At 39.8% G+C, this 24,593-nt stretch overlaps 1 protein-coding gene and 1 non-coding gene across 2 annotated transcripts; one reads left to right on the top strand and one right to left on the bottom strand.

The window, feature by feature from the left end:
• Nucleotides 1-3,086: 3,086 nt before the first annotated feature.
• On the bottom strand, nt 3,087-3,950 carry LOC104245418 (uncharacterized). The gene has a single exon (XM_009801018.2). It carries the CDS (start codon nt 3,948-3,950, stop codon nt 3,087-3,089), a length of 864 nt encoding a protein of 287 aa, XP_009799320.1.
• Nucleotides 3,951-6,228: 2,278 nt separating this feature from the next.
• Nucleotides 6,229-6,312, top strand: TRNAL-CAA (transfer RNA leucine (anticodon CAA)). Its single transcript has one exon. It is a non-coding gene; the product is annotated as a tRNA-Leu (tRNA).
• The last annotated feature ends 18,281 nt before the right edge of the window (nt 6,313-24,593 follow it).

The following is a 24,593-nucleotide window of genomic DNA, read 5'->3' as shown; positions in this document are numbered from 1 at the left end:
ATAATACTAAAGGTATTTTGGATTATGTACACTCTGATATTTGGGGTCCTTCCAAAACACCTTCATTGGGTGGGAAGCACTATTTTGTAACCTTTGTTGATGATTTTTCCCGAAGAGTGTGGGTGTATACAATAAAGAGCAAAGATGAAGTGTTGGAAATTTTTCTCAAATGAAAAATGATGGTGGAGAATCAAATAGGCAGGAGGATCAAGTGTATTCGCACAGACAATGGAGGTGAATACAAAAATGATCATTTTAATAAGGTCTGTGAAAATGATGGCATCGTCCAACACTCACTATCGGACATACACCACAGCAGAATAGAGTGGCAGAACGTATGAACCGGACCTTGCTGGAGAAGGTGCGGTGTATGTTGTCCAATGCTGGCTTGGGCAAAGAATTTTGGGTTGAGGCAGTTACATATGCATGCCACCTCATTAATCGTCTACCATCTGCTGCTATTGATGGCAAGACACCATTTGAAAAATGGTATGGAAAGCCTGCTGTAGATTATGACTCTTTGCACGTATTTGGTTCAACTACATATTATCATGTGACAGAATCAAAATTGGATCCAAGGGCAAAGAAGGCTATTTTTATGGGGATTACTTCTGGAGTCAAAGGATATCGCTTATGGTGTCCTATGACAAAGAAAGTAAAATTCAGCAGGGATATTACCTTTGATGAATCTGCTATGATAAATAAGGTAACAGAAGATACCAAACAAAATGAGGGTGCTTCTAAGTAGGTGGAGTTTGAGGGAAAATTTATTTTTCCTACACAAGAAGCAGAGGAGGAAAAATATGAAGATTATTCTCTGGAAGAAGAGCCAATAGAGAGAGAGAGATTCCAACTCAGAACCTCAACAACAACTTGAATCAATAGCAACCAGCAGGCCAAAAAGGACAATAATAAAACCTGTTCGTCTTATAGAGACAGTTGCTTGTGTTGCCTCAATTATAGCTGATGATGTTCCTACCACTTATAAAGACGCAATCCAAAGTTCAAAAGAAGATAAGTGGATGATTGCCATGAATGATGAAATACAGTCCCTTCATCAGAATCATACATGGAGATTGGCCAATCTCCCGAAGGGAAAGAAAGCAATTGGGCGCAAATGGGTATTTGCAAAGAAAGAAGGATTTCCTAACCAAGAAGATGTTCGTTACAAAGCAAGATTGGTGGCCAAAGGATATGCTCAAAAGGAGGGAATTGATTACAATGAAGTATTTTCTCCAGTTGTAAAATATTCCTCCATTAAATTATGTTAGCTTTGGTAGCACAGTTGGATTTGGAACTAGTTCAAATGGATGTAAAAATCGCATTTTTACATGGGAACTTGGAGGAGAAAATCTACATGACTCAGCCAGAAGGATTCAAAGTTGTTGGAAAAAAAACTATGGTATGCAAACTTGAAAAATCATTGTACGAATTGAAACAATCTTCTAGACAATGGTACAAGCGATTTGACAAGTTTATGTTGCGGCAAAGGTACAAGAGAAGCAAATACGATCATTGTGTGTATTTGCGCAAGCTTGAAGATGGTACCTTTGTATATCTTCTCCTATATGTTGATGATATGTTGATAGCTTCCAAGAATTCGGAAGAAATTGATAAGTTGAAGATTCAACTGAAGAAGGAGTTCGAGATGAAGGATCTGGGTGAGGTAAAGAAAATTCTTGGCATGGAGATAATAAGAGATAGACGTTCAAAGAAACTCTATTTATCTCAGAAAGAATATTTGAAGAGAGTACTACAACGCTTTGGCATAGATGAGAAGACTAAGCCAGTTAGTACTCCACTTGCTCCCCATTTTAAGCTAAGTACTACTATGTCGCCAAAAGATGAAGCTGAACGAGAGTACATGTCAAAGGTACCATAGGCAAATGATGTTGGTAGCTTGATGTATGCAATTGTCTGTACGAGACCTGACATTTCACATGTTGTTGGAGTTATTAGCAGATATGTGCATAATCCAGGAAAGGAGCATTGGCAAGCTGTGAAGTGGATTCTACGGTATATTCATAATACTGTAGATGTTGGGTTAGTTTTTGAGCAGGAATGCAATCAGTCTGTAATTGGATATTGTGACTCAGATTTTGCGAGTGATCTGGACAAACGAAGATCAACTACTGGTTATGTGTTTACTTTTGTAAAGGCACCAGTTAGTTGGAAGTCTACTTTGCAGTCAACAGTTGCTTTGTCTACAACAGAGACATAGTACATGGCTATTACAGAGGCTGTGAAGGAGGCAATTTGGCTTCATGGGTTGCTAAAAGAGCTTGGTATTGGACAAAAAAGTATCACAATTTTTTGTGATAGTCAAAGTGCTATTCAATTAGCAAAGAACATGCAAGGACGAAACACATTGATGTTCGATATCATTTCATACGAGAAATCATAGAAGAAGGTGGAGTTATGGTGAAGAAAATTCATACTACAGAGAATTCTGCTGATATGTTGACAAAAGTGGTGACTCCGGTCAAGTTTCAACATTGTTTGGATTTGATCAACATTGTTGAACACTGAAGATTGAAGATGAAGACACAACCAAAATTTGTTATTGAGAGAAAATTGAAGATGTGAAATTTTGCCAAGGTGGAGATTTGTTGAATTTGGCAAATCCCACATCGGTGGTTTAGCCATTTGGTAGGGAATTTTTCCCTATAAAATGAGGCCTAATGTTTAGGATTTAGAAACACCTCTCATTTACCTTCTTATCTTCTTAATACATTTGTATCTTCTCTCTTTAGTATTATTTCACTTGTATTTTTGGAGTGGAATAAAATATTGGTTGTGTCCGAGGAAGTTGGCAAAATTGGCCGAACCTCATAAATTCTGGTGTTCTTTTTATTGTTGCTTTATTGTCTTATTTATTATTTGGTGGCTGTCATAATTTTTGGTATAGTAGTTGTGACTCATTCATACTATATACATTTGGCTTTCGCAACAAGTATAACTATGATATAGGTATATATATTTTTCTGTATATGCGTAATTACAAAATTGTTCCTTTACAGCAAGGTTTTACATCATAAGCATATCCTACAATATTCGGATGCGTATGCATTAATACAAGACTATTTTCATTGGCAAGAGACAACATTCAGGAGTGTGCTCCTTGATCTGATCAAGCATCTAAATATATTGTCCAGGCCATCCTCAATGCATTCAAAATGAGCTTCCAGATTTTCCAATTTGCTCTGCACAAACTGTATCTTCTCCGCTTCATTACAACCATACTTGAAAAGGCTGTTGAATGCAAAATCAGCACTTTCTATCTCATTTACATTGTCTTGATCTCCCTTGTTCACCAATCTTGAAACCAAAGACCATTTGCTTATTGGCTTAGAAACTGGGGCTGACAAGAAAACCAACACCATTTGGAATACTGAAATTCCCATTGTGGTAACTTCTCTTAGCACTCTAATAACAGCTGAGACAAGTTGATCAATCTCCATTACTTCAACCACCTCATGATCCATTTTCTTTAAAATTGTAACTAAGTTTTTGGCATCTTTCTTTATCTTCTTCCTGAAAGAAACATAGTTAATGCTGCTGGTTTCCATGCTTAAATCTCCCTTTCTCCTTCTCAATAAAGACTGAACATCTTTAACATTTTCTTTAAACTGTGACACTATCTCCCTCGTGGTCCCACAAATATCAAGAAATCTCACAGATTTATCCAAAATTTCGTTGACCCATTTTTTGTCTTGGCATTGGGAAAGGGCTTGAAGAGTGAGGGGCAAGTTGAGAAGATCACCCATGCACTTATGCACTTCTACCAAACCAAGTAAACCATTATAAACAGCTTCTGCAGTTGGTGAAGCTGAAAATTCCCAATTCTTGAGCTTACTGAGCTCCTCTTCAATTTTCTGGGTAGCTGGATGTGATCTGCTTGGTAAACTGATGGATCTGTTAGTATTGGATTTTGAAGAAAAGCTAGCCATTTTTTTGCTTTTCTTTTAAGTTCTTGGAATTAACTCAATGTTTGGGGATGAAGAAATACCTTCAAAACTCATCTTATTTATACACAAATTAAAGTTGTATAGAAAGCGACAAGATGCGGGCTTTGTTTGCTAATAGCGTTGAGATTGCGCGCCATGTGATGTGAGAGTGGGCATTCCCCAAGTGTTCGGTGGGATTGTTGCGCTTCAAGAAACACAAACTTTAATCATTAGTGATGTTGTTGTCCTCCAACGGGGCCACGTGGCATTACGCTATTGCTTCTAAGTGGTGAAAGATGTCTCAGCAAATACGTGGCTTATTATTGTTGTCTTGGTTGGAGGACCCAAATTTTGTCAATTGTAACAGCAAAGCGCCAGTATTAAATTGAGATGAGGATCTTTTTTGGAAGATTTTAGTATGACTTTTTGAAAAGGATAAGCTAAAAGGAGCTTTTTATTAGGAAAATATAGAAGGGAGGAACACGAGTGCTGCAACGGTGGCGAGGTGTGAATATTATATTTGAAGCACGTATGGTTTGTTGGTTACCTTCCCCTCTTAATTACTTTAAGGATTCTATCCATTTTGATGGAGATTTGCCGAGGTTTAGCCACGATATACTATGACTCATCTTAATCAAGTGGTGTTTTGTTAATCATGTACTATTTCCTTCATCATTAATATCTCAAATTAATGGACGGGAATCAATTTTAAGAATATTAATTGTCAATCTAACTAATGTTAGATAGAGCAAGTTGTTATATATTGCACCTGTGGCCATGAAAATTGCTGAATCTATAAACTTGCTATAAGCCTATAACTATAAGCATGAAAGCATAAGAAATGCTGACCAATGGGATGGATTTGTGTCATTAAATAAGCAGATAAGTAATTTCATGACTATTCAAAGAACCTAGCTATAACCAAGGCAAATATTCAGCATGTACTCATCATGTTATCCATGCATGGGAGTTTTACGTCTGAAAGTAGCGGATTGATCATAGAGATACACGAATCACGAATATGTCTGGTGTGGGCAATTGAGGGGGGTGGGATCCATAATTTTTTGTCTATATATTCATACAATTAGAGAAAATTAATTGTTAGGACTAAATACCAAAAGTATTTTATGAACTTTAGTTTTATTTTTACTCTCCTAACACTTTATTTGAGGCAATTTGAATTGTTCAAGCATGTTAGTCGTCAATTTTCATATTACTATCCTATACTTATATTAATCAATCTTACCTGCAGTTGACTTTTAGTTAACTTGACTTTGTAATATTTTATACGCTATCAATTAAATTAATTTTAAAATTTTTACAGATTCATTCTTATGCAATTAATAATAGATTTAGAGACTAAATTTCCAGAAAACTTCTTTCTCATTGTATTAATAATGCACTGTACATCCCTTTTATACAAGTTTGTAATGTAAAATAAATAAATGAAAAAGAAAATTTTATTTACACTTGTCCTATATTCTTATTCAATAAAATCTAACTATAGTAACAAACTATATTCTCTCCCACATGTCAAAGAATTGATCACATGTAAGCATCTTCTAGAAATATTCTTTTCTGATTGCTGGCCAAGGAAGTATTTGGAGAGTCATGATTTAATCCATCAATAATTTGTTTGAAGGTGAGGATTTGTCCACGTGTTCCTTTGTTTGTCAGAGAAGATCAACTTTGACCAAAACATATTTTAAAGTTAGGCGGCTTCACTTTATCCTTTGTAGTCGATACACACGAAGCCTCACACGACCCCTCTTTTTTCTTCATCTTCAATCCTCTGCTATGTGACTTCATAGCTTGACTTTTATGTAATCCATTTTGAGAATCAAAATCAATTTTATCATGATTCTCAACAATTAATGTATGTGCAAAACTTAAGCTAAGCTGTGATTTGTGAATACTAGGAGCAAAGTGTTTATTGGTTAGGAGAAACTAATGAATCAGTTGTTTGCAACGAAATAGTGAATACTTATATGGGCCTTTGGAGGTATGGGTGACACAATGCAACACTTACACTTAATCATCACATGCATGCTCCTCTCTCATGACGAATACCATGAAAGATGGGCTTGGATTTGATCCATTAAGAGGGTACATTGAACTTCTTTTTATTGAGCATATGTTACAGTTGATTCTCCTCCTAAATTACCCTACTTAATTAGGATACGCCATCTTTCTAGCTCTTTTCAGATTTTCATTATTTCTATTTCTTTCCCTTTTTTTTAAATACTTTTTATAAATAACAAATAAGCAAGAAGTAACCGATGTCAGGATGGCCGAGTGGTCTAAGGCGCCAGACTCAAGTTCTGGTCTTCGTGAGAGGGCGTGGGTTCAAATCCCACTTCTGACAATATTATCTTTGTTTTTTGGGCTTCAGCAGATTTACTCCAATGTTCCTCAGACTGTCCAGTGAAGGATTGAAGCTGTGGCATAGACGACCATAAAAATGGAGTAGGCTTGTTTTACTCTTCACGAAAGGGGAATAATCACGAGCAGGAAGAAATATATACACCAACCTACATATAAAAACTAGATACATTGTTTTTATGCATTAGCCTAAAGCGGAGTCTGACAATAGTGCCACATTATACTATATGACATTCAGTCCACATGATCTCAAGTTCTCGTTGTTAATCAGGCCCAAAATCATTGGTCTTAACATGGATTCAAGAATGTAATAACCAAATTTTACGAGGAAATGTTAGATCCTTTATCAATTACTCCCTCGGTTCACTTTTATTTGTTCAATATTCCAAAAATAGATTCACTTTTACTTGTCACTTTTAGCATATCAAGAGAAAATAATTTCTTTTTTCTTGTTATACCTACAGTATTAATTACTCATTTCAAATCAATTAAAAATATACATCAATTAATATGAATATCATGGTAAATTAATATGCACTTCATTATTATTTCTTAAGGGGTGTGCAAAGTCCACAGGGGACAAGTAAAAGTGAACAGAGGGGTACTTATTATTTATGTAAATTACACTCCCATCCACTAAGCTATTTCTATTGATGCTAACCAGTAACCATTCACTAGCAGTTGCTAAGGTGTGAGTGCAGACTAACATTTTAATTCAAGAACAATGGATCTCATAATCATTTGGCATTTCAAATAAATATATATGATAAGATGAGCATTAAAGTATTCGTAAGAGCTATAACTTATGAAACAGATAAGCGTATCCGTCAACATTCGAGGACGAATGTTCCAAAGGGGGGAATGATGTTACACCCCACGTTTTCATACGTGAGAGTACGTCGCAAGCCATTGATGTAAGCTCGGAAATGAGATTATATTTGGAAGAAAATAAAGTAAGTTAATCATGTTACTTTGGAGGTTACAAATATTTAAGATCATGAATAACGAGTACCAAGAGGATTGGAAAGCTTAGATACTAAACCAATGGAAGAAAATAAGTTTCGTCTAAAGTCGACAAGTTTGGAATGTTATAACATGTACCTTAGGATAGAAATATGGTTATTAACATGATAAGGAGGTTATGCTATGAGTTATTTTAGTCGTATGATAGTCATGTGCTACATTTTGAACTCAAGCAAGTTGTGGAACAAAAGTTGGCAAAGGTCATCACAAGTTACATTCATAATATGCTGAAAATTAGGTCAAATATAACTGGGCTTCTCGCCCAATATACTTGGAATTATTGGGTGATCTACCTACCAAATTGAAGATCTACGAGTCTAGTTTTCAATGCATTAAACCGTTTATCGATACGACATTGGAGTAGAGAGATATTCGTATTTTTGCAAGACCGCACAAGCAGCTCCTAATGGGACCCACTTAGGCGGTGGTCGACCTACTTCACTTTATAAACGATTTGGACGCCTATTTTTAACTCATTTTCAACTCAACTTTATCTCCAAACTTCTCCTAACCCTCCTAAATAGATACCACAAGGGTTTGAAGTGATTCCAAATTGATTACACCATATTTCAACATCAAAACTTAGTTCTAGTGAAGAACAACACCTCTTTGAGGTTGTGTTGTCATTGAGGATTGTTGTGGGCAAAACAACCTACTAATTGTTTGATGTTGTGGGTTGTGTTTGGCTGACAACACCTCTTAGTTCTAGTGAAGAACAACAACTCTTTGTATGGCCATTTAGGTTTGTTGTAAGTTGAATATAACTTGGATTTCGACTTGAAGTTACTGTAGGAGGTATGTATAATGTGTTCTTGCATGTGCTTAAAGTTATATTGATGTTAATTAAGTTAAATGGATGGAGTAGACATGAACTAGTGAATAAAGTTACTAATTGAAGATAGTTGGAATTGGGGATTGTTTCCTATGTTATAAATATATGGTATAAGGATGGAATCATTGATGAATGACTTCATTATCATATTAATGATATTGTTAAGTTAATGTAAGAAGTCTATAAGGGGTAATATGGGTTATACGGATTCCAATTGGAGCTTGCCGCTCGTCGTGAAGTAGTTGTGACTTGTTGTTGTTATGTGGTGACTTGTTATTGATATTTATATGTTGATGGATTTCTCTGGTTGTTGTTATTGGTATATGGTATTGGAGGAGGCCCTTGTTATAGGGGAGATATTGCCGGAATTTACGTAAACGAGCTACTAGCTTAAGTTACAGACTTAGCCTTTGCTCACCACTGATTTTGAATCTCCTTATGCTATGATAGATTGAGTTGACTTGCTTGAAGAGTTTCTTGGAAGGTATTAAGGACTCAACTTGTTTAAAGAATGTTAGGAACTTAATTCTTTCTTTTGGCATGATCTAAAACGACAGGAACATAAACGATATGCTAATTCATAACGGATCTACTCCTAGGAACTAAGGTTGTCCATGTTGTTCTTTCCTTATAAAGTTAATCTAAGCAACTGTGTATGATCCTTCAATCCTACTGATGTTCATATTGAGGGTATGGATGTCCATAATATTAATCGAAGGTGCAACGACCTTAAGTCACTCCGAAAGGTTTAGAACGTGATTCCATGAATCTAGCATGCATTATATATAATATCTATTTTACTCTACCGAGCTACGCTATAGTCGGTCGGGTATGACACCTATTATGCAACCACTGATTAGTTAGGTTTACCGAGCTCCACGTGGCCGGGTACGATTCTACCGAGCCTTATAATGGCCGGGTACGTTTTTATCGAGTCCTCTTTGAGGCTGGGTACGATATGATAATGATGATGCCCACTAAGGCATATGTTTTTAAAAGTTTATGTGTATATATGTATTATGCATTTCATGTCAGTATCCCCCAGAGGCACTCAGATGTTACAGGTTGTATCTCTTCTATCTCTCTTTACATTACTGTTCTTGTTTATGCTTTCCTGCCTTACATACTTTGTACTTTATTCGTACTGATGTCCTTTTTGCCTGGGGACGCTGCGTTTCATGCTCACAGGTCCCGATAGACAGGTTGACATTCCTCCTAGTAGGCTATCAGCTCAGTGATAGGTGTCCGTGCACTCCACTTGCTCCGGAGTTGCCTATTTGGTTAGTATGAATATATTGATTGATATGGCGGGGCCCTATCCCGACCACTATGATGTGTATGTACTCTTAGAGGCTTGTAGACATATTTCATATATATAAAAGATTGTATGGCCTTGTCGTCCTATGTTCAGTGTACGAGTGTTCATTTTAGTCTTATAGGACTGCATGTCACATGTATAAGTTTGTATTACATGTTGGGTCGTCCTATGTCAAGTATCCCTTTATGTTTTATTTTGGTTATATCATGATAGCCCTTCCGGCCCATTTACCCATGATGGTATGATAAGAAAGATACGCTACATTGTTACTCAGTTGGGTAAGGCATCGGGTGCTCGTCGCGGCCCCTTCGGTTTGGGTCGTGATAAGTGGTATATATATATATATTGTAATGACCCAAAATGTCATCTTTAAATTAAATAATTATCTCGGTATTTTAAAACCTTGAAAAACGGTATCAATAATTTCTCGACTTGCGTGCACAGTCCGTATAATTTTCCGAAAGGTTTTTATGTGAAAAATGAATTAAATTGTGAATTAGAGCTTTAAAACTCAACTGAGTTGACTTCGGTTAACATTTTGAGCAAACGAACCTGGGTACAAGTTTTGACCATTCCGGTAGTTCCGTATCGTGATTTGGGACTTGGTCATATGTCCGAAATCAAATTCGGAGGTCCCTAGATCAAATTATCGGCAATTAACGGACTCTAGAAATCTAAGGCTAAAGATTTTTTAAGTTTGACCGGAGATTTGACTTTTGAGCAAACAACCCCGGATTAGATTTTTGATGAATCCAATAGTTTCGTATGGTGATTTTGGACTTAGGCACATTTTCGTATTTGGATTTGGAAGTCTATAGGATAATTTGGCGCATTTTGGCAAAAGTTGAAAAATAGAAGATTTTTGGAAAGTTTGACTGAGGGTTGACTTTTTGATATCGGGGTCGGAATCTAGTTCTGAAAATTTTTATAGTTTCATTATACCATTTATGACTTGTGTGCAAAATTTGAAGTCAATCGGACTTGATTTGATAGGTTTTTGCATCGAATATAAAAATTGGACGGTCTTAGTTTCATTAGACTTGAATTGGGGTGTGATTCGCGGTTTTAGCATTATTTGATGTGATTTGAGGTTTCGACTAAGTTCGTATGATGTTTTAGGACTTGTTGGTGTATTTTGTTGAGGTCCCGAGGGCCTCGGGTGGATTTCAGAAAGTTAACGGATCAATTCAGACTTGAATTTAGCTGCTGAAATTTTCTGGGCAGCTTCTTCATTTTTTGCACGTGTGAACAGTGACCGCACATGCGTGAAAATCCATATACATTATCTGTGAACAGTATCCGTAAACAATATCCGTGAACAGTAAACATGAAAATTCTGGACAGAATGTTAAGTTTTGCATTTTCCATTTTTACCAAATTGGAGCTCAGGGAGAGGCAATTTTTGGGAGATTTTCAGAGAAAACAGCGGGGTAAGTGTTCTTAACTTAATTTTGGTTAGATTACCCGAATCTATTACTAGTTTTGGCATTAAATCTGTGAATTTAGTTGGAAGAGTTTGAAATTAAGATTTGATGATTTGGAGGCCGAATTGTTGTCGGATTTTGGTAAAATTTGTATGGTTGGACTCGTGGTTGGATGGGGGTTCATATTCCGTGATTTTTGTCGGGTTCCGAGATGTGGGCCCCACGAGCAAATTTTTAGTGCAATTTTGTATTTTTAATGGAAAATGTAGAATTCCATGTGAAATTAATTCCTATATTTTTTATTGACTAAATCAAATTATTATGGCTAGATTCGAGGCATTCGGAGGTCGATTTGAGCAACAAAGGCATTACGAAGTAGGATTTTGCTCGGATTGAGGTAAGTAACAGTTATAAATCTGGTCCTGACGGTATGAAACCCCAGACATTATGTCGTATGACTATTTTGGAGGTGACGCACATGCTAGGTGACGGGCGTGTGGGCGTGCACCGTAGGGATTGTGACTTAGTCCGTCCCGCAAGACTGTGGAATTAATTGGCTTACTGTTTAATACATGTTCCCTATGTTTTCATAGAAATTGATTGTACTTCATGTTAGAAACCATGTTTAGGCATTATGTGATCACTGTTGAGACATGCGAGGTCGTGTACTTACTGAATTAGCTACTAATTGTTGTTTTGTACTCAGTCATAGCTTTTCTTGCTTATTATGCCTCCGCCTCTTGCTGTTCATTGTTGATACATGACATTACCTCTATTGGGTTGTTTATATAATTTTTAGAGCCCGAGAGACTGGAGAGATTGATGACTGAGTGAGGCCGAGGGCCTGATATGTGAGGATATTTATGGGATTGGGTTGTACGCCGCAGCATGTTGTTAGTGATTTATGACTGAGTGAGGCCGAGGGCCTGATCTGTGAGGATATTTATGGGATCAGGTTGCACGCCGCAACTTGTTGTTACTGATTTATGATTGAGTGAGGCTGAGGGCCTCAGTGATTTATGCCACGAGGTGGCTTGTTATAGCGCTTGGGCTGAAGGAGCCCCTCCGGAGTCTGTACACACCCCCAGTGAGTGCAGGTACCTACTGAGTGTGAGTGCTGAATGCGAGTGCTGAGTGCAAGTGCCGAGTGCCGAGTGCTGAGCGACTGGGAGGAATGAGTGAATATGAGGAATGAGTGATTGTGAGGTTGGAGTGAATGGGAGGACGGAGTGGCTGTTATTCTGAGAAAATACATTTATTTCATTATTGTTGCATCGCAGATGTCATATCACTGTTTTGAAAATTATTGAAAGGTATTATTTACTGCTTAGTCAAACTTGATATTTGGTTTATTGAGTATGTATTGATGTGACTTAAATTGTTAAATTGAAAGTGTGACTACTCTTATTTGAATGTTATTGAGATAACTGTATTTGCATAGCTCATCACTACTTCTCAGTTCCTTATTTATTTCTGTTACTTACTGAGTTGGTGTACTCACATTACCCCACGTACCTCGTGTACAGATCTAGACACTTCTGGTCACGACGGTTGCTGATTGAGGAGTCAGACTTAGGAGACTATTGAGGTAGCTGTATGGCGTTCGCTGACCTTGACTCTCCTTTCCTTTCATGTTGTATTGTTCTATATTTCCAGATAGTGTTTTATCAATCGGATGTTGTTATCATTTAGATGTTTATGCACTCAGTGACACCGGGTTTTGGGGATGGATTGTTTAGTACTTTTGGAGTTATATTCTGTTCTAAAAGATTTTATTTAATATTAACTGCTTCCGCCTTTATTTAAAAGTTCTACTGTGTTGAGATGTTGAGTTGAGGCTTGCCTTGTACCACGATAGGAGCCATCACGACAAGTCAGATTTTAGGTCGTGACAAGTTGGTATCAGAGCACTAGGTTACATAGGTCTCACGAGTCATGAGCAGGTTTAGTAGAGTCTTGCGCATCGGTACGAAGACGTCTGTACTTATCTTTGAGAGGCTGCAGAACCCTTTAGGAAATTCCACATTCTTGAATTCTTATCTGTGACATTGATTAAACTTGAAGCATAATTCCTTGAATTCCTTCCACGCATTCGTGTGCGCACATGAGCGCTCGGTATCTGCTATGCATCAGCAGCTTGTGATTCCCTGGATGAGGTGCGTGATGTGATTTCTGTGTGTAATGTTGGGCCAGTCTAGAGGACTTGAGGCCATGTTTTGTCTATGGCTTGAGTACTGAGATTTCGATTGTGTGAGCACGTGCATTTGGGACTTATATGTCTGTTTGTGTCCTTACTGGTGGGATTTGTGACTGGATGACTAGGGGTGAGTATGATTTGATTGCGAGATGTGTTCAAATTGTTCTAATGTGACAGGAAGAGTTTGCTGAGGATGTAGCAAGGATTATTGGGTGTTTGACTTCTGTCTTGAGTTGGCATATGGCCTCGAGCTATGGGTGTATTAAAGGGCCTCTCGTGTAGTTTAGTTATTGAGTGGAGTAAATCTTCATGTTGTGTTATGAGTTCAGACTTAGAGGGAGGTTAAGTGATTGTGTAATAGTTATGATTATTGAAGAGTATAGAGAGATACCAGTTTGAGGTTAAGCAAGTGGATTATCTCCTACGGGATGTTCTGAAGTTTGTGTCATCCTTATGTTGTTGGTTGGCAGTCCTCTTTTATCAGTGAAATATACATGTTGCAATTTGAGTTTGGATCGCTTATAAGAGTGGGCTTGACTGTTACGAGGGTAAATGCGAGATTTGCAAATGGTTTGAGGGATTAGATGGGTTGTGTTGCATGACCTTATGAAGGATTTAGCTTAATCTCATCTAGTTGGGGTAGCTCAACCAATTATTGCGGCACTGGCCGATGAGAGGTCTGCCTTGTCTTTTGAGGATTTACTGAGATTGGACAAGTTTACTGATGACTATTAAATATTCATATATTATATACTTAAAAATAAATTATTTTAAATAATATATATATATATATATATATATATATAATATGTCAATTATTTGTATTTTCTAATAGTATTTTGCAGGAAATAAAAATATCATGATAAAGCAAACAAAGGAATAAAAAGAGACCACGCGGCATCATGGAATAGAAGCACGACGCATCATGCCAAAAGAACCACGAGGCATCGTGGCACCTTATGAGATTTGATTTTTTATAAAAAGGATGTCATATTTGTGTTGAAAGAGGGGGAAGATCATACATGCCTAATTAGCAACTTTTCTCTAGCTTTTATCTTTACTTGTTTCTTTATCTATTGCACTTTCCTCTTGTAGTTTTTGAATTTTCTAAGAGTGTTGATAGTATTTTAAGAATATCTTTCTTTGTGAGATTTAAAGACTCCATAATGGAGTAATCTCTTTTGTTGGGATAGTTGATGAAGCTCGAGATCGTAATAATATTAATCTCAATATTACTACATGCTTGACCTGAAACGTTCTAATTATATTTCGATATTGTGCTGGAATATTAGTTTTAATTAATTATTATCACTTCTATCTATTTATTCTCCAAAGTTACTTATTGTCACAACCCCAGTTCGTCATCCATGAACCATCGTGACGGCACCTAGTCTCTACGACTAGGTAAGCCTAATTTGCGGAAGAAAACTAAAACTTGCGGAAGTAAACAATTTAAAACAGAAATAAAGCAGTAACAGTGTATAAATGTGTCGCTCGGCATAAACCATGTTTATCTCTCAATACCAAACATAAATCCAAGACCCGGAAACCCATGAATCACAAGCTAAGAAAAGAAATACTACATAGCTCTAACTCCAAAATTTCAAGTAAAGAACAGAAAAGTACAGAAGGGCTAAATACAAAAGGCAGGAATAGAAAGGGACTCCTTTGTCTGCGGACGCGACAGATGTACCTCGGAGTCTTTAAGCAGTCGACTTCCTTAATGATACTAGGCCTGATCAGCGGAACCTAGATCTGCACATGAAAACCATTGTCAAAAGGGGCATGAGTACACCACAATTACTCAGTAAGTGCCAAGCCTAACCTCGATTAGGTAGTGACAAGGAAGGGTCCCTAGTGAGGTGAAATACAAAATGAGGGTTAACAGTATGGAATAAAACCGCATAAATAATTGCAACATTAAGAAATAACATCGAATTGACAGAACAACAACAACTAGATCAAAGACAAAACAAGCCACGAAAAGAAACACAGCTCAACACAGAGATAACAACTGATGCACCTTCTAGGATACAGTCCTGTGGTCCCAATTACAACTGTCTAGTGGATCTCCCGGGATACCGTCCCGTAGTCCATCATATATATATCCGAAGGATCTCCCGGGATCTCGTCCCGTAGTCCAACTATCAATGCGTGGGGATCTACCGGAATCCCGATCCGTAGTCCCAAATATAAATACCTAGTACTGGGGGAATCTACCGGGTGCATTCCCGTAGTTCCATATAACTGTGCAGGGGATCTACCGGGAATCTAACCCATAGTCCCAAAGTAAATGTTAGGGGGATGTACCGGGAATCTAACCTGTATTCCCAAAGTAAATAGACAAGGGGGAGCTACCGAAATCCCACATCCGTAGTCCCAAAATAAATACACAGCAACAACAGGAAGATATCCAGAAATGGCAAAATTTTATATTAAGGCAACAAGTGATTCTAGCTTAGCATGCTGCACAGAATTCAAGTAAGGCAGGTTGAATCAAATAAAGTAAATTAAGTCACTTAGACATGCTTTCCTAAGCTAACAACAGGCTTAATAGTGCAAGAAATAGAAACAGAAAAGGAAACATACTAGTAATTACTTAAGAAAATCGAATTTCTAACAATTAGCACAAGTACGCACTCGTCACCTTACGTACAAGGAATTTCAATTACCAAATATACCAATCCTAAAGGGAAGGTCCCCTACACAAAGTTAGACAAGCCACTTACCTCGAACCGGCTCAAAATCAACCCAACACCACGTCTTTGCCACGAGTACTTGACTCCAAATAGCCCAAATCCATTCAATTCAATTGCATAATGTAAATATCACTTCAAGTAACCGATTCTACAATTAAATTCTAAGCTAATACGCGAAATTATGTAAAATGACCAAAATGCCCCTCGGGCCCCCGTCTCGAAATTGGGTAAAATTTGCATTTTCAGAATCTCCATACCCTCACGAGTCTAACCATACCAATATTATCCAATTCTGATACCATTTCTTCCTTCAAATCATCATTTTACATTTTTAAAAGATTTCACAAGTTGTCTTCCCAAATTCCATCCCAAATCACGAATTAAATGATGAATTTAATGATGGTACTCTAGCCAAATCTGAGTTAGAATCACTTACTCCGATGAATTCTTGAAAAACCTTCGAAAAATCGCCAAAATCCAAGCTCTCTAGGTCAAAATATGAAATAAAACCCAAAACCTCGTATTTATAGGGCACCCCCCGGATTTCCACCTCTGCAGACCGCACAAAAACGATCGCGGTCCGGACAAAAATGACTGCGGCCGCACAGGTTTTGACTGCAGTGACAAATGTTAGTATTTTAGCCATAACTTTCACTACAGATGTCCAAATTGTGGTTTCTTTACCTTTTAGAAACTAGACATGAAGGTTTATAGCTTTCATTTTTGAATCATCCCAAAATTCCTCTTAGATCAAAATATATGAGCTTCCGAAGTAGGACTAGTGAAATTTTTCTCACCGCGGACCGCACTGCATTATGTGCGGCCGCACAGCCCCCACCGTGGACCACACTACATTTTGTGCAGCTGCACAGCCCCCACCGCGGACCCACTGGACTTTGTGCAGACCGCACTGGTGGGTTCCGAGGCCTGCAACTCTTCTGGACAGCTATGATTTTCGGCCTAAAACATCCCGGAACCCACCCGGAACTCACCCGAGCCCCCGAGACTTCAAACCAATTGTTCCAACACATCTCATGACATCGTTCAAACTTGTTCAAAACTTCATAACGCTCACAACAACATCAAATCACAAATTTAACATAGGATTCAAGCCGAAGAACTCCAAGAACTCTTAACTTATGCTTTCTATCAAAAAGTCTATCAAATCTCGTCCGAATGACCTGAAATTTTGCAAGCACGTCACATTCAACACTACGGAGCTACTCCAATTTTCAGAATTCTATTCCGACCCTTAGGTCAAAATCTCACTATCGGACTGGAAACTTCAAAAATTTGACTCTCGCTATTTACAGCCTGAATTAGCTACGGACCTTCAAAACACAATCCGATCACGCCCCTAAGCCCGAAATCACCCAACGGAGCTTATGGAACTGTCGGATTTCCATTCCGAGGCCGTCTTCACACTGTTCTAACTAACGTCAACTTTCCAACACTTAAGCTCTCATTTAGGGACTAAGTGTCCCAAAACTCCCCGAAACTCAAAACCGAACATCCTGGCAAATGACATTAGCAGAAATAAACTTGGGGAAAGCAGTTAATGGGGGATCGGGGCGTTAATTCTTAAGACGACCGACCGGGCCGTCACATCCTCCTATACTTAAACATTCATTCATCCTCGAACGAGCATAGAGACATACTTGAAATAGTGAAAAGATAAGGGCAACGGCTGCGCATATCCTGCTCGGTCTCCCAAGTTGCCTCCTCGACCGGCTGGCCTCACCACTGAACCTTTACCGAAGTAATGTTCTTTGACCTCAGCTTTCTAATCTGCCTGTCCAATATTGCTACTGGCTCCTTAAGATAAGATAGATCCTTGTCCAACTGGACTGAACTGAAATCCAACATGTGTGACAGATCGCCATGATACCTTTGGAGCATCGAAACATGAAATACTAGATGAACTCCTACCAAGCTGGGAGGTAAGGCCAGCTCATAAGCAACCTCTCCAACACGCCTCAATATCTCAAAAGGGCCAATAAACCTCGGACTAAACTTCCCTTTCTTCCCGAACCTCATAACGCCTTTCATAGGCGAAACTCAAAGCAGAACCTGCTCTCTAACCATATAGGAAACATAACGAACCTTCCGATCCGCGTAAATCTTCTGTCTGGACTGGGCTGTGCGGAGTCTATCTTGAATCACCTTAACTTTCTCCAAAGCATCCTGAACCAGGTCTGTGCCCAACAACCTGGCCTTACCCAGCTCAAACCAACCCACCGGGGATCTACACCGCCTCCCATATAAAGCCTCATACGGTGCCATCTGAATGCTAGACTGATAGCTGTTATTGTAAGCAAACTCCGCTAATGAAAAAAACGGATCCCAAGACCCTCCAAACTCAATCACACACGCACGAAGCATATCCTCAAGAATCTGAATAGTGCGCTCGGACTGTCCATCCGTCTGAGGGTGAAATGCTGTACTTAACTCTATTCGAGTACCTAACTCATGCTGAACGGCTTTCCAGAACCGTAATGTGAACTGGGTACCTCTATCTGAAATGATGGAAACTAGAATACCATGCAGATGAACAATCTCCTGGATATAGATCTCTGCCAGCCGCTCCTAGGAATAAGAAATACACAAAGGAATGAAATAAGCGGACTTGGTCAGCCAATCCACAATCACCCAAATAACATCATACTTCCTCAACGTCTCTGGGAGCCCAACTATAAAGTCCATGGTGATCCGCTCCCACTTCCACTCCGGAATCTCTATCTTCTGAAGCACTCCACCCGGTCTCTGGTGTCCATACTTCACCTGCTGACGGTTGAGTCACCAAGATACGAATCCAACTATATCCTTCTTCATCCGCCTCCATCAATAGTGCTGTCTCAAATCCTGATACATCTTCGCGGCACCTGGATGAATGGAATACCGCGAGCTATGGGCCTCCTCTAGAATCAATTCTCGAAGCCCATCGACATTGGATACACAAATCCGACCCTGCATCCTCATTACCCTATCATCACCAATAGTTACATCCCTAACATCACCGTGCTGAACCTTGTACTTGAGGACATGCAAATGAGGGTCATCATACTGCTTCTTCATGATACAATCAAATAAGGAAGACCGAGAAACCACGCAAGCTAGAACCCGACTAGGCTCCGAAAGATTCAATCTCACAAACTGGCTGGCTAAGGCCTAAACATCCATTGCCATAGGCCTCTCCGATGCTGGTAAATAAGCCAAACTCCCCAAACTCTCTGCCCGGCGACTCAAAGCATCGGCCACCACATTGGCCTTGCCCTGGTGATACAAAATAGTGATGTCATAGTTCTTCAGCAACTCTAACCACCTCCTCTAGCGCAAATTTAGATCATTTTGCTTGAACAAGTGCTGCAAGCTCCGATGGTCAGTATAAATCTCACAAGGCATACCGTATAAGTAATGACACCAAATCTTCAGGGCGTGAACAATGGCAGCTAACTCAAGGTTGTGAACAGGGTAGTTCTTCTCATGTATTTTCAACTGTCTAGATAGGTAATCACCCTACCGTACTACATCAACACCGCTCCGAGGCCAACCCTCGAGGCATCACAATAGACCGTATAAGACCTCGAACCTATAGGCAGTATCAAATATGGGGTTGTGGTCAAAGATGTCTTGAACTTCTGAAAGATTGCCTCACACTCCTCCGTCCATTGAAATGGAGCACCCTTCTGGGTCAACCTGGTCATAGGGGCTGCAATCGATGAAAATCCCTCCACAAAATGATGGTAGTAGCCTACCAAACCAAGGAAACTGCGGATTTCGGTAGCTAAGGATGCTCTGGGCCAACTATGCACGACCTCTATCTTCTTCGGATCTGCCTGAATACCTCACTTGATACCACGTGGCCTAAGAATGCCATTGAATCCAACCAAAACTCACATTTCGAGAATTTAGCATATAGATTCTTCTCTCTCAAAGTCTAAAGCACGGTCCTCAGGTGCTGCTCATGATCTTCCCGACTTTGGGAATACACCAGAATATCATCAATAAAGACAATGACGAATGAGTCAAGATACGACCAGAACACACTGTGCATCAGATGCATAAAGGCAGATGGGGCATTGGTCAGCCCAAATGACATGACAAGGAACTCGTAATGACCATACCGAGTCCTGAAAGCAGTCTTCGGGAAATTGGACTCCCGAATCTTCAACTAATGGCAACCTAAGCGCAAGTCAATCTTAGAAAAATACTCGTGCGCCTTGAAGCTGGTCAAACATATCATCAATACGAGGCAAAGGATAACGGTTATTCAGTGTAACCTTGTTCAACTAGCGATAATCAATACACATACGCGTAGAACCATCCTTTTTCTTCACAAACAAGACATGAGCACCCCAAGGTGATACATTGGGACGAATAAAACCCTTATCAAGCAATTCCTGTAACTGATCCTTCATCTTCTTCAACTTAGGAGGAGCCATACGATATGGAGGAATAGAAATGGGTTGAGTGACCGGCAATAGATCAATGCCAAAATCAATATCTCTATCACGCGGCATGCCTGGAAGTTCAGTTGGAAACATATCGGGAAAATCCCGTACTACTGGAACTGAATCAACTGAAGGGGTGTTAATACTGACGTCTCTCACATAAGCTAAATATGTGTCACACACCTTCTCAACCACATGCTGAGCTTTAAGAAAATAAATAACTCTACTGGGAGTGTAATCTAATGTACACCTCCACTCAACACGCGGTACACCTAGCATAGCCAACGTCACGATTTTGGCATGACAATCAAGAATAGCATAATGGGGCGACAACCAGTCCATGCCCAAGATAATATCAAAATCAACCATGATGAGTAATAATAGATCGGCTCTGGTCTCAAAACCACTAAAAGCAACCAAACACGACCGGTAAATGCGGTCCACGATAAGAGAATCTCCTACAGGAGTGGAAACATAAACAGGGGAACTCAAAGAATCCCAAGGTACACCCCAATGCGGAGAAAAATAAGAAGACACATAAGAATAAGTGGAGCCTGGATCGAATAGAACCGATGCATCTCTGTGACAAACCAGTATAATACCTGTAATGACAGAATCGGAGGCAACAACCTCGGTACGAGCATAGTATTTGGTCTGGCCTCCCCCTTTAGGGGGACCTATACCTCCACGACCTCCACCTCTAGCTGGCTGAGTAGGTGGGGGTAGAAACTAGAGCTGTGGTCATAGCCTGAGAACTCTGCGGAGCGCGCTGCGGCTAAAAGGTTTGTGGAGGTGCAGTCCTCCCAAGTCTGGGGCAATCCCTCACCACATGGCATGTGTCACCACACTCAAAACAAGCTCTAGGAGGACTTGGCAGTGGGAGCTGTGTGGTACGGGTACCCCAAGACCCTTGAACACCTGAAACACTATGTGAAATCTGAGATGCAAACTGAGCTAGCTAACCCACAAAACCTCTACCATGCCATATTCTTCCTCCAAAATAAGGACCAGTGGGACTCTCCAGTCTACAAGGTCACCTTACTTCCCTATACTCTTTCTCCTGCCCTCGTCTATCCTTTCTCTCTTTGACCCACCTATCCTCTACTCGGCGAGAGGTCTTCACCACTCGCTGAACTAGGACCACAAGTTGTGTTGCCATGACACCTAGAACTTGAACAATGGGAACTCACTGCTCTGGAGTAGGGGTGGTGGAAGTCTGGGTCCCTTCCCCGATCTGTAAAGTAATTGGTACAACCTGAATTAATCCCGCCTGAACTAATGTACCAAACATGCTCGGAACTATGCAAATGTCTCCTAAAAGGCTGGAGCAGTAGTAGCAGTAGGCGCATCCGATGCCTGTGCTCTGGCTGGAACTGCTGGTGGCTCATCGGTGGCAGCTCGCGCAGGTGATCTTCTGCTTCATCGCGTGCGCGTCCTTGGCCTCTACCCCGGCCCCGACTTCTGGCGACTCTCACAGAAACGTGGGTGCCTGATCATTTTAGGTAGCAGTATTCTCACCATCGGTGACAGAATAGAAGGTAAAAGTTCAGAATTTGTGATGTCAAAAATCTCGCATGATAGGGAAATCAAATGAAATGGAATTTTCCTAACGGTTACACAGCCTCTCGTAGATAAGTATAGATGTCTCTATACCGATCAACAAAACTCTAATAAACCGGCTTGGGATTCATGACTCATATGAGCCTAGAGCTTTAATATCAACTTGTCACGACCCCGGTTCGCCCTCTATGAACCATCATGACAGCACCTAATCTATATGACTAGGTAAGCCTAATTTGCGGAAGAAAACGAAAACTTGCGGAAGTAAACAATTTAAAACAGAAATAAAGTAGTAACAATGTATAAATGTGCCGCTCGGCATACACCATGTTTAACTCTTACTACCAAACATAAATCCAAGACCCGGAAACCCATGAATCACAAGCTAAGAAAAGAAATACTACATAGCTCTAACTCCGGAATTTCTAGTAAAGAACAGAAAAGTACAGAAGGGCTAAATACTAAAGGTAGGAATAGAAAGGGACTCCTTGGTCTGTGGATGCGGCAGATGTGTCTCGGAGTCTCTAAGCAGTTTCCTTCCTCAACGATAGTAGGCCTAATCAGCGGTACCTAGATCTGCACATGAAAAACATGAGCAGAAAGGGCATGAGTACACCACAACGGTACTCAGTAAGTGCCAAGCCTAACCTCGGTTGGGTAGCGACGAAGAAGGTCAGGGCCCTACTGAGGTGAAATACAATATGAGGGTTAACAGTATGGAATAAAATCGTATAAATAAGTGCAACAGTAATAAATAACATCAAATTGACAGAACAACAACAACTAGATCAAAGACAAAACAAGCCACGAAAAGAAATACAGCTCAACACAGAGATAACAACTGGGGCGCCTTCCAAGATACCGTCCTGTGGTCCCAATTACAAATATCTAGTGGATCTCCCGGGATACCGTCTCGTAGTCCATCATATATATGTCCGAAGGATCTCTCGGGATCTCGTCCCGTAGTCCAACTATCAATGCGTGGGGATCTGCCGGAATCCCGATCCGTAGTCCCAAATATAAATACCCAGTACTGGGGAAATCTACCGGGTGCATTCCCGTAGTTCCATATAACTGTGCAGGGGGATCTACCGGGAATCTAATCGTAGTCCCAGAGTAAATGTGTAGGGGGATCTACAGGGAATCTAACCCGTAGTCCCAAAGTAAATAGACAAGGGGGAGCTACCGAAATCTCACATCCGTAGTCCCAAAATAAATACACAGCAACAGCAGGAAGATATCCAGAAATGGCAAAATTTCATATTAAGGCAACAAGTGATTTTAGCCTACCATGCTGCACAGAATTCAAGTAAGGCAGATTGAATCAAATAAAGTAAATTAAGTCACTTAGACATGCTTTCCTAAGCTAACAACAGGCTTCATGGTGCAAGAAATAGAAACAGGAAAGGAAACATACTAGTAATTACTTAAGAAAACTGAATTTCCAACAATTAGCACAAGTACGCACTCGTCACCTTACGTACAAGGAATTTCAATTACCAAATATACCAATCCTAAGGGGAAGGTCCCCAACACAAGGTTAGACAAGCCACTTACCTCGAACCGGCTCAAAATCAACCCAACACCACGTCTTTGCCACAAGTACTCGACTCCAAATGGCCCAAATCTATTTAATTCAATTGCATAATGTAAATAGCACTTCAAGTAACTGATTCTACAATTAAATTCTAAGCTAATACGCGAAATTATGTAAAATGACCAAAATGCCCCTTGGGCCCACGTCTCGAAATCGGGTAAAATTAATATTTTCAAAATCCTCATACCCTCATGAGTCTAACCATACCAAAATTATCCAATTCCGATACCATTTGGTCCTTCAAATCATTATTTTATATTTTTGAAAGATTTTACAAGTTTTCTTCCCAAATTTCATCCCAAATCACGAATTAAATAATGAATTTAATGATGAATTTATGTACTCTAGCCAAATCTGAGTTATAATCACTTACCCCGATGATTTCTTGAAAAATCTTCGAAACATCGCCAAAATCCGAGCTCTCTAGGTCAAAATATGACATAAAAACCCAAAACCTCATATTTATAGGGCACCCCCCTGGATTTCCACCTCTGCGAACCGCACAAAAACGACCGCGGTCTGCACAAAACCAGTGCGGTCCGCACAAAAACGATTGCGGCCGCACAGGTTTTGACTGCAGTGATAAACATTAGTATTTTAGCCATAACGTTCGCTACATATGTCCAAATTATGATTTCTTTACCTTTCTAGAAATTAGACACGAAGGGCTACAACTTTTGTTTTTGAATCATCCCAAAATTCCTTGCATATCAAAAGATATGAGCTTCCAAAGTAGGACCAGTAAAGAATTTCTCACCGCGGACCGCACTGCATTTTGTATGGCCGCACAGCCCCCACCGCGGACCGCACAGCCCCCACCGCGGATGCACTGGACTTTGTGCGGACCGCACTGGTGGGTTCCGAGGCCTGCAACTCTTCTGGACCTGCAACAGCTATGATTTTCGGCCTAAAACATCTCGGAACCTACCCGGAACTCACCCGAGCCCCCGGGACTTCAAACCAATTGTACCAGCACATCCCATGACATCGTTCAAACTTGTTCAAAACTTCGGAACTCTCACAACAACATTAAATCACAAATTTAACATATGATTCAAGCCGAAGAACTCCAAGAACTCTTAACTTATGCTTTAGATCAAAAAGTCTATCAAATCTCATCCGAATGATCTGAAATTTTACAAGCACGTCACATTCAAAACTAC

The sequence above is a fragment of the Nicotiana sylvestris genome, chromosome 2, assembly GCF_000393655.2.
Source record: "Nicotiana sylvestris chromosome 2, ASM39365v2, whole genome shotgun sequence".
NCBI classification, from domain to species: Eukaryota; Viridiplantae; Streptophyta; class Magnoliopsida; order Solanales; family Solanaceae; genus Nicotiana; species Nicotiana sylvestris.
This window is presented reverse-complemented; position numbering and strand designations above follow the sequence as displayed.

Bases quoted from the DNA above. Each gene is read 5' to 3' on its own strand.
- LOC104245418 (XM_009801018.2), bottom strand. From the start codon at position 3,950: ATGGCTAGCTTTTCTTCAAAATCCAATACTAACAGATCCATCAGTTTA.